Source organism: Phaseolus vulgaris, chromosome 9, assembly GCF_051622355.1.
Source record: "Phaseolus vulgaris cultivar YP4 chromosome 9, ASM5162235v1, whole genome shotgun sequence".
Taxonomy (NCBI): domain Eukaryota; kingdom Viridiplantae; phylum Streptophyta; class Magnoliopsida; order Fabales; family Fabaceae; genus Phaseolus; species Phaseolus vulgaris.
In genome coordinates, this window is record NC_143506.1 from 18,979,823 (window position 1) to 18,995,625 (window position 15,803).

At 30.7% G+C, this 15,803-nt stretch overlaps 1 protein-coding gene and 1 non-coding gene across 2 annotated transcripts; both read left to right on the forward strand.

The window, feature by feature from the left end:
- The first annotated feature begins 376 nt into the window (after positions 1-376).
- On the forward strand, positions 377-476 carry LOC137823229 (small nucleolar RNA R71). Its single transcript, XR_011083088.1, has one exon. It is a non-coding gene; the product is annotated as a small nucleolar RNA R71 (small nucleolar RNA).
- Positions 477-4,109: 3,633 nt separating this feature from the next.
- On the forward strand, positions 4,110-8,221 carry LOC150025203 (uncharacterized). The gene is made up of 6 exons (XM_090295666.1): positions 4,110-4,494; positions 4,647-4,919; positions 6,119-6,576; positions 6,715-6,876; positions 6,948-7,553; positions 7,829-8,221. Exons 1-6 carry the CDS (start codon positions 4,110-4,112, stop codon positions 8,219-8,221), a joined length of 2,277 nt encoding a protein of 758 aa, XP_090151792.1.
- The last annotated feature ends 7,582 nt before the right edge of the window (positions 8,222-15,803 follow it).

Genomic DNA, 15,803 nt, shown 5'->3' on the forward strand with positions numbered 1-15,803 from the left:
ATTGTTCTGATAAAAACAGTGACCATTAGGATGAACACCTCCACAAAAATCACACCTGATTGACTGACTTTGGCTTTGAGATGAATGAACAACATATAATTGTTGGGACAATTTAGCCATTTGTGCAGTTAGTTGCTCAATCTGCTGTGTCAGAATCTTATTTTTAGCCAAGAGTGCATTTTCTAACAACCCTTTATTTTGAAGATCTTGTCCATCATGTTGGGCTTTATAATCAGTTGATGCCAATGCATCAATAATTATTGTCGCTTGTTCTACATCAAGGGCCATCATTGTGCCACCAGCTGCAGCATCTAGGAGCATCTTTATGTCAGATCTGAGACCATTCAGGAATATGCTCAGTTGAGAAATATCTTCAAACCCATGATTTGGGCATTTTCTCAATATCATCTTAAATCTTTCCCATGTATCATAAAAGACTTCATTTGCTCCTTGTTTGAACATAGAAATTTAAGACTTTGCTTTGATGTAGCGAGAAATTGGAAAAAATCTTTGCAAAAATTTTTCTTCTACATCCTTCCAGCTAATGAGGCTCTGATTTGGAAGTGATTTGAGTCATTCCTTAGCCTTTCCTGCCAATGAAAAAGAAAACAAGCGCATATAAACATTTTCAAGATCACCTGATTGAAAACCCATTGTTCCTACCAATTCATAAAATGTATCCAAAGCACGGATGGGAGTGAGAAAATCGGGATTTATTTCCAAGGCCTTGGTAGTAGTAGGTATTGCAATACTAGAAAAATGTCTTGGTCCTTGGTACATGACATAATCTCCAAGTGTCTTCTTAGTAGGTGGTGCTTGTTGTTCTGTCATGTTGCTTTCTTCCTAAAAGGATATTAGTGGAGAGAAAAAAAAACAGAGAACTTTTTTTTTCTTTAAAAATAATAAAATAAAATAAATTTGAAGATAAAAATAAAATAAATAAATAAATATAACAAAAAAAAAACTAAAATGACGTTAAGAGAAAATTAACAAAAATATTCAAAAAAAAATATAGATAAAATAAAAACTAAAAACAGAATAAAAGAAAACTCTAAAAACAAAAAATAACGTACTAAAAAAAATAAAAAATAAAATAAATACTAGAAAGAAAATAAAATAAAATAAAATAAAATTAAAAAAAAAATGAAAACTATAATTGTAAACAACTAATATTCTAACTAACTAGCTTAGTAGAAATAAAAACTAAAACTAATAATAAAATATAATTAAAATAAATAAATAACAGTTACGTAAACATAAATAAAACTACCTAAACTAATCCTAAAAAAACTAAAATAAAATATAATAAAACAAAATCAAAATCAAAACAAAATAAAATAAAAATAAACTAAATTAAATAACGTAAAGAGAAGAAAAGAAAATAATATAAAATCAATAACTTTTTTTTTTTAAATAGCAAATCTATACTAAAATCAAATCAAATCTAATTTTAATAAAATAAACAAAATCAAAACAAATAAAAAAAAATTTACAATATTTAGGAAATTATACTCAACAAATCAAATATATTTCCCGGCAACGGCGCCAAAAACTTGATGACTTTTTACGGCACGTGCACCGCGTTTGTCAACAGTAATAATTGTCCCTAAGGACGGATATCGATCCCACAAGAAACAGTGAATTATCGAGTACAATAATCGCTAAATATAAAAACAAAACAATTAAAAGAGTTTTGAATTAATTGTGTTGGCACTGATAATAAGAAAACAAACAAACAAAGAATTAGTTGTTTCAATTGGAAAAATAAGGATTAGTTTCATCTCTCTCACTCTCAAGTATTTTGATTAGCATGTCAATATTAAGTTCTTTGATTGAAATTGATGCCCGTATAAAAATCATTTATATCGATTCCTCGCATATAAAATCCTTAAGAATGTCCCCTAACTATCGATCCCTCGCATAATTATAAGAACAACTTAGAACGAAGCTCAGACGTTTAATAGCAATTAACATTTCAAGTCTATTCCTAGCACTCAAATATGTTAAGTATTGTTGTTTAGGTCCGAACCCTAAAAATACCTCCCGGTCAGATTTAAGATTCTCAATTTGTCACGGAAAATTAAAAGTAAAACAACAATACCAATAATCAATCAAGAACTGAATATTAATATATAAAATATCACCTCAATGCATAAGAGTTTGAGCAGATTACTCCCAATCCCAAAGGATAGAATTAGCCACGCATACTTCTATCACCTTCCATTCTCCCAATTGGGTTACAATTCACTCTATGGTGTTTTCCTCTCAATCTGACACACTAAGGTTGAGCCTCTAGCCCTCTATTTATCCTAGTTTTCTAGGGTTAGGTTGTTTATTGTGTCGCGCTAATGGGCTAAATGATAAAAACATAAAAAGGCCCAATCTTTCTTTCTTTCTTTTTTTTCTTTCATTATGGGACCTTCTATCTTTATCTTTTTGGCTCAAATCATTCATCTTTAATCCAAATCTCCAATCTTCCTTAGAAATCTACAATTAACACCAAATTTGGGAATAAAATACTCTTATTCAAATAAAGATCATAAAAAATGTAAAAAGGTATAAATTCATAAATTAGGGATTATTTTATATGTAAATTAGCAATAAATTCTCATAAGTGCCTATATTTTAATATGAAATATTACTGAAATTAGACACTTATCAACAGGATGGGAAAACACTTTTGACATCTCGACTTGTAAAATAGTGTCTGCATCTATATCAAATAATTTGTATGTTTTTTTATTGTGAGGATAACCAATGAAAATGCATTTTCGAGCGCGCGAATCAAATTTTTGCTTAGGTGGAACAATAGTTGTGTAACATAGGCAACCAAAAGTTGTTAGATGAGAAAGTGAAGATGGTTGATTATATAGCAGCTCAAAAGGTGATTTATTTTTTAGTAAAGGTGATGACAAACGATTAATGATATATGTGGCGATTAAAACGCATTCCCCCAAAATTCTAATAGTAAATGGAACTGAAATAGGAAGGTTCTTGTTGTGTTTAAAATGTGTGTCTATGTTTGCGTTCTACTACTCCATTTTGTTTAGGAGTGTAGACACAAGTGCATTGACATTCAATACCTTTTTTGAGAAAAAAGTTACGCATTGAAATAAATTTCAATTTGTTGTCAACGCGGATAGTTTTAATAGTTACCTGAAATTGATTTAGTGCAAATGTAATGAATCATTCTAAGAGATGTTGGGTTTTAGATTTGTGATTCATAAGAAATAGCCAAGTACATCTAGTAAAGTCATCGACTATAGTGAGAAAAAAAACATTTTCTAAAATGAGTTGGGGTTTTATGAGGACCAAATGTTAACATGTTCTGTTTTTTATGTTTTTTCTATTCTATTTTAGTTACTGTAACTGTTTCTTAGTTATAGTTTTTATTCTAGGCTCTTCTTATTGTAACCAAGCGGCAACCCATTCCCTTTTGGCATCGCTTTAAGTAATATATATATATTCTTGTACCCTCCTTTTAATAAATGAGAAATCAGAAACATTTTTCTTTGCTTCTTCGCTTGCTATGCGATACATTGCTGCAATAGGGTTTTCATAATCCCTCTTTTTCTTGTTGTACCTTTCACCATGATCACTGTTCATCATCTTTCTTCAGGAATCATTACTATACCTTGATCTCTTCAATTGAAGAGCTCTGCTGCGTTCTCTGATATTTGTTCTTTTCTTCTACAGTTTCTTCTTGTTCATCTTTTTTATTCTTCTTGTTCTTCTTTTCAGTTATGGGAGAGGAACGATCAGACTAGACCTACCTCTCTCTACATCCAAAAGAAAACCCAGCGATTTCGTTGGTATCGCCAATCCTAGATTCTACCAACTATCATTCTTGGAGTCGATCGATGATGACAGCATTGAGCGCGAAAAACAAAATCGAATTCATCCTTGGGATGCATCCGTGCCCTACTGCAAATCACCCAAAATGCTCGGCATGGAAACGCTGTAACAACATGGTTGTTTCTTGGTTAGTACATTATGTCTCGGTCCCTATTAGGCAAAACATTATTTGGATGTACTTAGCCATAGATATCTGGAATGATTTAAAAACTAGGTATTCACAAGGGGATCTTTTTAGAATTTCTGATTTACAAATGGATGTTGCCACCCTGTGTCAAGGGGATCAATATGTAATTGAGTATTTTACCAAGCTTAGAGTTATTTGGGATGAAATCGAGAATTTTAGGCCTAATCCTGTTTGCACTTGCAAGATAACTTGTTCTTGTTCTGTTATGACTATTATCAATCAAAGAAAACTTAAAGATAGGGTTATGCAATTTTTACGAGGGCTAAATGATCAATATCATAATATAAAGTCTCATGTTCTTCTTTTGGAACCCGTACCGCCTATCACCAAAATTTTCTCTCTTTTGGTGCAACAAGAACGTCAATTGATCAATAATGTGTTGATCGCCAATGTCAATAGTGTTAGTTCTAATCGTAATTCTAGCATCACTTCTGTTACTTGTAATTTTTGCGGTAAAGTGGGGCACACCGAGAATGTTTAATGTTTGTTATAAGAAGAATGGTTTTCCAACAAAGAAAAAGGGACTTATAAAAGCAACAATAATAGAAAGATTTGTACTCATTGTGGAATGAGTGGTCATACGATTGAAAACTGTTACAAAAAGCATGGTTATCCCCTGGATACAAATCTTTTAATGGTAAACCCACTCAAGTCCATAGTATTGTTGCTACTGACACTGTTTTTTCTGAGAAATGCCAACAAGAACAGGATAATGGGAACATTCAACTCACCCCAGTGCAGTATCAGATTCTTGTTGATCTCTTCAAACAAAGTCAAAACAATGTTGAAACCAGTAATGTGGGTCAAGCACAGGTGAACCAAATAGGATCTTTCTCGGCTGATTATAGTCACAAGGTGGCTGACCCGTCTTCAACTGGTAAACTTCTTTCTTATAATAATTTACAATACCTAAAAAGTTGTTGGATCTTAGACTCAGGAGCCACTGATCACATTTGCATCTCCCTTGCTAATTTTGTCTCTTATAAATGCATTAAACCTGTTTTGATCAATCTGCCCAATGGTAACAAAGTGTTTGCAAATTTACTCTGGAACTGTTGTTTTGAACTACAAACTTCACCTCAGTAATGTTCTATATGTTCCTCAATTTGCCTTCAATCTTATTTCTGTTTCAAAAATTTCTTTTAATCTCAATTGTAGATTAATTTTTTCCTCCAATGAATGTGTTATACAAGACATTGTAACCAGCGAGAGGATTGGTATAGCTAATGCCATCGCTGGATTATATGTTTTTGACTCTGCTACTTTCTATGATACTGCTGCCAAAACTATTGTCTCTTCCATCAGTTGTCCTGATAAAAACTTTAATCTTTGGCATTATAGAATGGGGCATCTTTCTGATGAAAGATTAGGTGTTTTGAGTTCTCAATACCCTTAGGTTTCATTTCATAAAACTGTTGTATGTGATACTTGCCACCGTGCAAAACAAAAGAAACTTCCTTTTGCTTTAAGTGATACTCGGGCTACTCAAAATTTTGAATTGTTACATATGGACATTTGGGGTCCCTGCTCTATTTCCTCTATGCATGGTCATAAATACTTCTTAACCATTGTAGATGATTTTTCTCGCTTAACATCAATTATCCCCATGAATAATAAATCTGAAACCAGAACTCACATTCTCAAATTTATTGCTTATGCGGAAAATCAATTTCAAAACAATGTCAAAATAATAAGAACCGATAATGGTGTTGAATTTGCCATGAAAGACTATTTCTCTTCAAAAGGCATTATACATCATACTACTTGTATTGAAACCCCAGAGCAAAATGGTATAGCTGAAAGAAAACATCAGCACATTCTTAATGTGACTCGTGCTTTACTCTTTCAAGCAAACTTACCACCTTTGTTTTGGAATTTTGCTATCCTTCATGTCGTGTGTTTTAATAAATTGTACTCCTACTCCTCTTTTAAATAATAAAACACCTTATGAAAAACTACATACAAAATTGTGTGATATCTTTGTCTTACGTGTCTTTGGTTGCTTGTGCTACTCTAGCACTATAACTGCTAACCGAAAAAAATTTGATGATCGCTCTATTGCTGGCACTTTTTTAGGTTTTCAACCTAACACTAAAGGTTTCCTTTTTCTAAATCTGAAAAATCATAAACTTGAAATCTCTAGACATGTAGTATTTCATGAAAATATCTTTCCCTACAAAATAAATGATGTTCATAACGGTCCAAACATTTTATCTCTCCCTATTCCTTCTAACTATGACAATGTTAATGATCTTACTATTGAAAATTATACTGCTGGAACTGTAAACATTGATACTATTAATGAGAACCATGTGGTTGACCATACCAACAACAAAATTGATATTGCAGATGAAAACCATGGCACTGACCATACCACCAATGAAATCACTGCTGGTGTATCTGAAGAGCATCTCACTGAGAACATTGATGATATTGAAGAAATAACAGCCACACCACCTAAAAGATCTATGCGACAAAGAAAAATTCCAGCTCATCTGGAAGACTTTCACACAGCTTCTGCAGCAACAAAAAACGTAAGTACAAAATATCTCATCTCTAAGTTCATTTCTTATTAATCTCTATCTCCAAAGTTTAAAAAAAAAATTCTTTCTATTTTATCTAACATGGAGCCAAAAACCTATGAGGAAGCCTCTAAACACTTATGTTGGAAGCATGCTATGCAAGAAAAACTGAATGCCTTAGAGGAAAACCATACTTGGACCATTGCCTCTCTTCCCCTGGAAAGAAGGGCATTGGATGTTGATGGATATACAAAATCAAACAACATTCTGATGGCACTATCGAAAGATACAAAGCCTGCTTGGTTGCAAAAGGTTACACCCAACTTGAAGGGTTGGATTTCTTAGACACTTTTGCTCCAGTTGCAAAGCTAACCACTCTTCAGCTACTGCCTGCACTTGCTGCTGCCCACCAATGGAATCTCAAACAGCTTGATGTCAATAATGCATTCTTGCATGGAGACCTTGATGAAGATGTATACATGAAACCCCCACCGGGAATTTCCTTTCCCACCACAACTAGTGTATGCAAACTGAACCGATCTCTATATGGCCTCAAGCAAGCAGAGAAACAATGGTATGCTAAACTGTCCACCTTTTTAATCTCACAAAATTATGTCATCTCTTCTGTCGATTATTCACTTTTCCTAAAACACAATGGCACTAACACTACTTCTCTTCTTGTGTATATGGATGACATTGTACTTACTAGCAATGATGCTGAGGAAATCTGTCACATTACCAAACTGTTGGATGAACACTTTCGAATAAAGAATCTTGGGGGCCTACAGTACTTTTTAGGACTTGAAGTGGCCCACAACAGTACAGGGATCCACCTAAGCCAAAGAAAATACACACTGGATCTCTTGCATGAAACCGGAATGCTTGACTGTGCACCTATGCCCACTCCCATGATTCATACCTCTCGGCTATCTTTGAAGAAGGCACACCAATATCTGAAATGGAGTCCTCTGCCTACCGACGACTCATTGGTCATCTTCTATACCTCACCAACACCAGATCGGACATCACCTTCAGCGTTAATAATCTAAGTCAATTCGTTATTGCACCTACAAAGGCTCACCAACAAACAGCTTTTCGAATTCTGAGATACCTCAAATCTGCTCCTGGATATGGTATTTTCTTCCACACCTCTAATACTGTCCAATTAAAGTCCTTTAGTGACTTTGACTGGGCAACCTGACCCACCACAAGAAAATCCATAATTGGATTCTCGGTTTATCTGGGCAATTCACTTATTTCCTAGAAATCTAAGAAACAACAAACCATCTCTCGGAGTTCATCAAAAGCTGAATACAGGGCTCTTGCTACCACCACCTGTGAGATACAATGGCTAACATATCTCCTTCAGGACCTTCATGTCTCTTACGTCAAGCCTGTTACTCTATATTGTGACAACCGTTCAGCAATACAAATTGCATCTAATCCTGTTTTTCATGAGCGAACCAAACACATAGAAATTGACTGCCATATTGTTCGTGAAAAAGTCACTGCTGGTCTTCTCAAACTGCTACCCATATCATCTACCATGCAAGTAGCAGACATCTTCACCAAGCCCTTACCTCCAACCACATTCAAGTTCATTCATTCCAAGCTGGGAATGAAAAATATATACTCCCAGCTTGAGGGGGGCTGTTAACATGTTCTGTTTTTTATGTTTTTTCTATTCTGTTTTCTATTCTGTTTTAGTTACTGTTTCTTAGTTATAGTTTTTATTTTAGGCTCTTCTTATTGTAACCAAGTGGCAGCCCATTCCCTTTTGGCACCGCTTTAAGTAATATATATATATATATATATATATATATATATATATATATATATTCTTGTACCCTCCTTTTAATAAATGAGAAATCATAAACATTTTTCTTTTCTTTGCTTCTTCACTTGCTGTGCGATACATTGCTGCAATAGGGTTTTCATAATCCCTATTTTTCTTGTTGTACCTTTCACCACGATCACTGTTCATCATCTTTCTTCAAGAAGCATTACTATGCCTTGATCTCATTCTAATTCCCAAATGTTACTATGCAATAAATTAAATGCATAATGAGATTTTATTGTGCCTAAAGAAAAGGGTAGTCTTGACTGTTTACTTTAGGACAAACACTACAATTATTATGAATAGAATGAGATTTTTATTGATAGATAATAATGAAGATGCAAGTTGTAGACGCGTCGGAGAAGGATGTCTGGGGCGCTTATGCCATAAATCAGTAACTTCCAAGATACCTTCTACTTGCTTCTTTTATTCTGATTGGTGTCTTGATTCTGGTTTGTATGAATTTGATTAAGTAATGTTCTAGTGTTGTTGGTTAGGTTCCTGGTTGGTGGTTTGATGTTTGCAGGTGTTTTGTTAGTTGTTGTTGGTAGGAAGTTAAAATTGTTTTTTTAGAAGAAGATTTTGGAGGTCTCTATCGATTTGTCGATATGTCGATTTGTCGATATGTCGATTTGTATAAGGACTGTATCATTCCTGAAGTTATGTTACTTTCAAATAAAATAAATAATATTAATATTGTTTTATTAAAACTATAAAAATATGAATATTTATTTAAAAATGAAATATGTATTATTTTATTAAAAACATATAAAAAAAGTGTGCAAATTTTAAAATTAGAAAAAGTGTGTGTATTTAATACCACTAAAGTAGTTTAATTGGAATTTACCCTATTGTCAATTCGACAAGGATTTATTGTTTGCTAACGTGTTAAAAAAAGCAAGTGAAAATCACACTTTAATGAAGTTGCTTTTAACAAGAAACTTGTTTAAATAGTAGATCCATGCAATTTTAAATGTTGTTGCTTGCCCACACGGTTACCTTTCATTTGGCTTTTTCGTTTATCATAAAGTATGATTTGAGAGAAAAAGTAAAAAAAATATATATAACGTAACTGAATTATTTGTTAATATAAAAATCAATATATATATTTACTTTATGAAATAACTCTTATTTAAATTTTTAAACATTGAAATAAATAAAAGAGAATATTAATTCCTTTTAACTTCTTCTATAAGAGTGTTTGCTTATGTCATTATAACTGTTATTGAGGAAAGAGGAGATACGTGATATTTTTTCTTTTATGCACTTACAATCTCTACGCTCAAACTCTATTCCATTTTTATCATTTTGATATTAATTTTCTCATGATTATGTTATTAATATACAATATTAGTTAGTTGTGATTATAACTAATCTTTGTCATATTCATAATTTTGAATGATTTTTTTTTCAATACTTATTTAATAACTTTTCTAATTTATAAGATTAAGCTTGACTTTTTTATTTAAAAATTCGAAGCACATGTATTCACTCACACCATCTGTCGTCAATATTGTTGCAAATTGAACAAAGATATTACGAAAGAGTGGACTTTAAGTCTAACTTAACCCCATAAAACCGGTTCATGAGGTTGAGGTTTGCACCCACTTATATACTATGAAAGACTCTCATCTCTAGTTGATGTGGGATCTCCAACACACCTCATCACGCCGAGACTGCCAACTCGTGCGTGGGACTATATATTTTGGGTGGTCCGATAGCGGCCCAATAGCGGGTGGCACGATAGGCCCAACACAAACACTCGCTAGGATAGGCTCGAAATGGCTCTGATACCATATTATGAAGTGGACTTTAAGCCTAACTCAACCCCATAAAACCGGCTCATAGGGTTGAGGTTTGCACCCACTTATATACAATGAAAGGCTCTAATCTCTAGTCGATGTGGGATCTCAAACAAAAGATGAAAAATCCATCATACCATTACTTTGAGTGGAAGACACGAAGGAAAATTGAAGAAGGTAATAGGCTTTAGACTTAATAGTGAGCTTTAGAGTTTTGTATCCATTCAATTATCTAAACGAAAAACTCTTGATCGATTGTAGTTGTGACAATTAATTAATTGTCTCTACAAAGCTGAAAGATGAATGAGAAGTGATTAAGAAGTAAATTTTAAATCTAACTTAATTTTATAAAATCAACTTATAAGATGAGGTAATATATATATATATATATATATATATATATATATATATCAAATGTTTTATCTCTAGTTAATGTATGATCTCCAACACACATCTCACGTCGAGACTGACAACTCGTGTGTGAGACTATATATTTATGAGTGATCCGATATTGACTCAATAATGGATGACCTAATAAACTCAACAAACTATCTCTTTATGATAAATTCTAAATGACTTTGATATCATGTTAGAAAGTGAATTTACTAAGTCAATCTTATAAAACTAGCTTATAAGATGAAATTTCACTTACTTATATACTATATTGAAATGTCCTTACTTCTAGTCGACGTTGAATTTCCAACAAATGTGTTGTTTAATGACTTGCATATATGGTAGAAGTATAATACATGAAAGCGAGAGAGAATTTTTTTTATCAGTAAAAAATAATAAATAAATATAGATAAATAAATAAAAAGAAAATTAAGATAGGACATCACACTCCAACCTAATCCAAACTCCAACAAAAGCTACCAACTAACCCTTATCCCAAGAATATTACATCCACAAGAATCCACCCTTGATAGCAGCCAGAGTATACCATCACAACAAACTCCAAAAAAACATAAAACATAAATAAACCACCAAGTATAAATCACCAACAACTAGAAGAACTTATAAAAATCTTCTTTATAAATAACACAACAGCTGTATAACCCACTATCTCAACACAAAAATCAAAGATAACTATTTTCACATCACAAATGTTCTTCCTTAGAATCTCTTTATCTTAAAATAAGAAAGAAAAACTCCTGATGAAAGCGAGAGAGAAATGCTTAAGCTTAAACATGAAATGTTATGTTAGTGTTGTAGTAGTTTACAAATAAAGAGTTCATAGTGAATAATTTATGTAAAGGGTAAGAGGGGAGAATAAAGTGAGAAAGGTATATAGGTATATAGGGAGGGATGATAAATAGATTGGGCAAATGCAAATTTATAATGGATGGTCATATTGTCTGCCTTTTACATCCAAAGATCACGATCAAAAGCACCCACCTGCATTTGTACCATAATGAGAGGGAAAGGATATTAAATACTTTGCATTGAATAGGATTTGGTACTCTGCTAGATGGAGGGGAGAATATAGAGTAGGTGTGAGGAAAACGTAGATTTCTTGTATTTTCTCCTTGCTTTGAACAATTTGCCTAGCCAAAACTCGTTCGGTTGTTCGGAACACAATTAATGAAGGCCACTACATGACATTGGGCGCAATTAATGCTCAGCAAAACTACTCCTTCACCAACAATTATTGCTTATCCTTTCGGTCACTGCATGTGCAATTTTTTCTTCACTCTAGGACTTCATGCTTGCATACACAGCATGCATATATGTATATCTATTAAGTTAATTCACATTAGTAACTGTCTAAATCTTCCTATAGTCAAACATTACTATTTCGTTACAATACTATATCTTATGTCAGTGTCCAAGATTATCTGTTCAAAACATCTAACTGTTTCTCTCATCTTATCTTAGCTCCATCACTAGGTTTTTAAGTTTTCTTTATGACTTTTCATCACTCTTACAATGATTATTCAATGTTGGTTTTTCTTTTTTCTTTCTTGGAGTTTTAAGGTAGTTAGGTATTTAAGAATAATAACTAATAGTTAAGTCGATGATTGGATATATAAGACGTGTCACATCCTCTGTTCATGAGTGGTTAATAATCAAAGAATCTTTTACAAATTATTTCATTAACCCTAATCATGAGGATATATATACATATCCTACCTTATTGTTTACTGAGATAAAGTGGTTCATGAAAATATTTCGTAGTTGATACACAACTAAGAGATATAATTACAAACACATTATTATTATTATTATTATTATTATTGTAAATTTTTAAGTAATCGTATAATAATTTTCAGAAACACATTTTATTCATTAATTTTTTAAACATTTATTCCAAGGCTCTAGCAAAGTAATAGTTTAAGTCTACAATAAAAAAAAAGTGAGTAGTTTTCAAATAAATTATAGATTTAATTTTTATAGGTATCATAGTTTATTCTAACTAATTCTTAAACTAATAAATTTATATAAGTAATTAGAAATGAGCTATATAATTTTCAAGTGTTGTTTTTTTTTAAAAAAATAATCTCTTAACGTAATAAAATTTATGAACTGAAAAGTTGTTTTTCCTTTCCTAAATATTTTCACTCACTCAATATTAGTTGGGTTTAGTTGATTTACTAATGCGAATTTGATTTTTATTTTTAATTCAAACTTTATCTATAATAAGAAAACTATTAGAATATTATTAATATTTTTTTAAAAAAAAAATCAGCAAAAACTGTATTATAATATTATAACATTCATGGTAATGATGAGTATAAAACATTTTAACATCATTTATCACGTAAAAAAAGTGACAATAAACTCATTTAAATAATTTTTTTACTACACGTATTTAGAATATCTAAAGTTTGAATTAACGAAAAATATATCTAACCTTTATTAATTTCATGTTAAAGTTATGAATGACGATCCATTACGATAATGAAATAAAAATTTTGTGTATGGATTAATCTCTTGGAAATTAAAGGAAAGTTATGGAGATATAAGAAGTGAGAAAATAATTGAATTCTCTTATTGGGGTTAGAACAATAATGTAGGTTGTAATCTGAAAGTTTGATAAGATGTGAGAATTAGAGGTAATAGTTGAACCACACAAGTTCTTATCAACCCATTTATGCTATACATATACGTATGACACTGACAGCTTATCTATTAGGGTTTATTTTCGGTATAAGAAGTGTTGACTCTTTAAATTAACCGTGTCTTGTATTATGGGCTTCGAGCCCAATGGGCCCCAGTCTGGGTAACGAATCTTGATCCAGGAGTAAATGCACATGCCAGTCTGGCTCTTCTTAGACAAGCCTCTGGAGCCAAAAGACAAATTCATTTATGAATCTTTTTAACAAACAAATATGATTTTTTCTAACTCTGAAACATACAGAAATTATATACACCCAAAAAATAAAACACTACTAGTAGTGATAATAATGACTGTAATTTAAATTTATTCTACTACTAATTACATTGTTACAAGAAGAAAGGGCTGTTTAATTATTATATATATATATATGATAAATTAATTTTTATAAAATTTATGACAGATGTAACCAGAGAATATTTATTAATTAAAAACTTTTTTGGGATAGAGACATGGAAGGCAAGACACCATCTGGGTTATTATATATATATATATATGATGAGAATGCATGGTGGGTCATGGATCATGATTGTGATGGTGCATGTCGATAATCAGATGCTGCTGCATCTTGAATAATCCAACAGTTGTTATCCGTCCGATCATGAAAATAGAAAGAGGAGGCATTGAGTCAAGTCGTGGCCCTTCTGATGGTTGTGTTTGATGTGATTGAAAGTTTTGTTTGTACGACAAGTTAGAAAAATCAGGTTTTAGAATTCCTACGGAACAAAATAAATACTCCAACATGTCGCAGTATGCTTTGCTACGGAATTCAATATTTCAATCTCATCAACACTAAACCCTAATTTCAGTGAAATCAATACAAAAAGTACATTAATAAAGGTCATGGTAATGAAAAAAAACAGAAAATTATGACAAAAGAAAGATAACATTAAGTTGAGATATTTGTTTGAAAAAAAAAAAAAGTGTTGATCGTCATAATAATAAAAATGCAAATATGATTATAAGAAAGTTAAGCAATATAAAAAGTTATATATTTATTATCTTAAATTTTGAATTGGAATTAGTATTGTAATTTTTTTTATAATTTTGTTCATAACCTATTAATAGTGAATCTATCTATTAACTTTTCTCTCAAAAGAAGAGATGATTATTCATTTTAATAACCAGTTCAAAAGAATATGATATAAAGTGAACAGGTCTAAATAATTAAATGTGAAAATGATGTTCAATTTCATACGATTATGTAAAGAAATCCTTAAAATACAAACCTGCTTATAAGAAAAAATAATATATAAAAAAATTATAAGAAAACAAATATTTCTTATTCTCTTATTACATCACTTCAATGTATAATAAATATATAAGACTTTATTCTTCCAAATTACAAATTAATTAGATAAAAATCTACTAATCATAATATTTTATTATTATTATAGAAGACTTTATTCATCTAAACTATAAGCTAATTACATAAAAATTCACTAATCATAATATTTTATTATTACTATAGAGGACTTTATTCATTCAAATTACAAATTAATTAAGTAAAAATCCACTAATCATAATATTTTATTATTATTAAATTAATTATATATAATTACGTAAAATATTATATAATATTACATACAATAATAACTATGTATAATTTAATAATTTTTTTGAAAGTTACAAAAATGATAAAGGATTTGTGGAAACAGATTTTGGCAAGGCTGAATTCGTACCTAGAAATGGTTCCAATGAAAATATACAACTGTATAAAAAATATATATATTTTAATATTCATTATCAACTGTTCTCATAGTTGTCTATGCAAATTTCCACCCACACGAACTTTATGGCCTTATGTTTCCAAGAAAAAGTGTCAGAATATAAATTTGAAAGCAACAAAAAACTTTAAAATGAGTTATATATATCATTTTTCATATATATATATATATATATATATATATATATATATATATATATATATATTACTCTTCGTATTTTTTTATTTTCTAATGATTGTGATAGGTACTATTAAAGTATCTCCTAAATTCTTAGTGTGTATTTGGATAATTACTAGAATTGACTCTAAATTATATAAAAAAATATATTTATTTATTTGTTTTAATATAAAATTAAAACCAGAAGACATTGACACAGTTTAAACTAGTTCCATCATGCGCTAATGTTTAAACTTATGACATTGACACTTGTTTAAATATGAACGAAACTTATAAAAATAACATTATATATTCATAAGTTCTTTTTAATTTATTTCAATATAGCATCTAAGTTAATCTATTGTGAAGATAGTTTACAACATACATAAAAAATATATAGTTTTATTTTTCTTAAACTACAAATTATATATAAAATATTCTAATATATTCAATATACTCTCGTATTACTTACTTAGGAGATAAAGGTGAAGATCATAATAAAGTTTAAATTTTTTAAACAGATTATATCTAAAATATTGTAATTCATCTAACAATATTATTTCATCATATTTTCATTTTTTAATGTAGAATTAGATTATTTT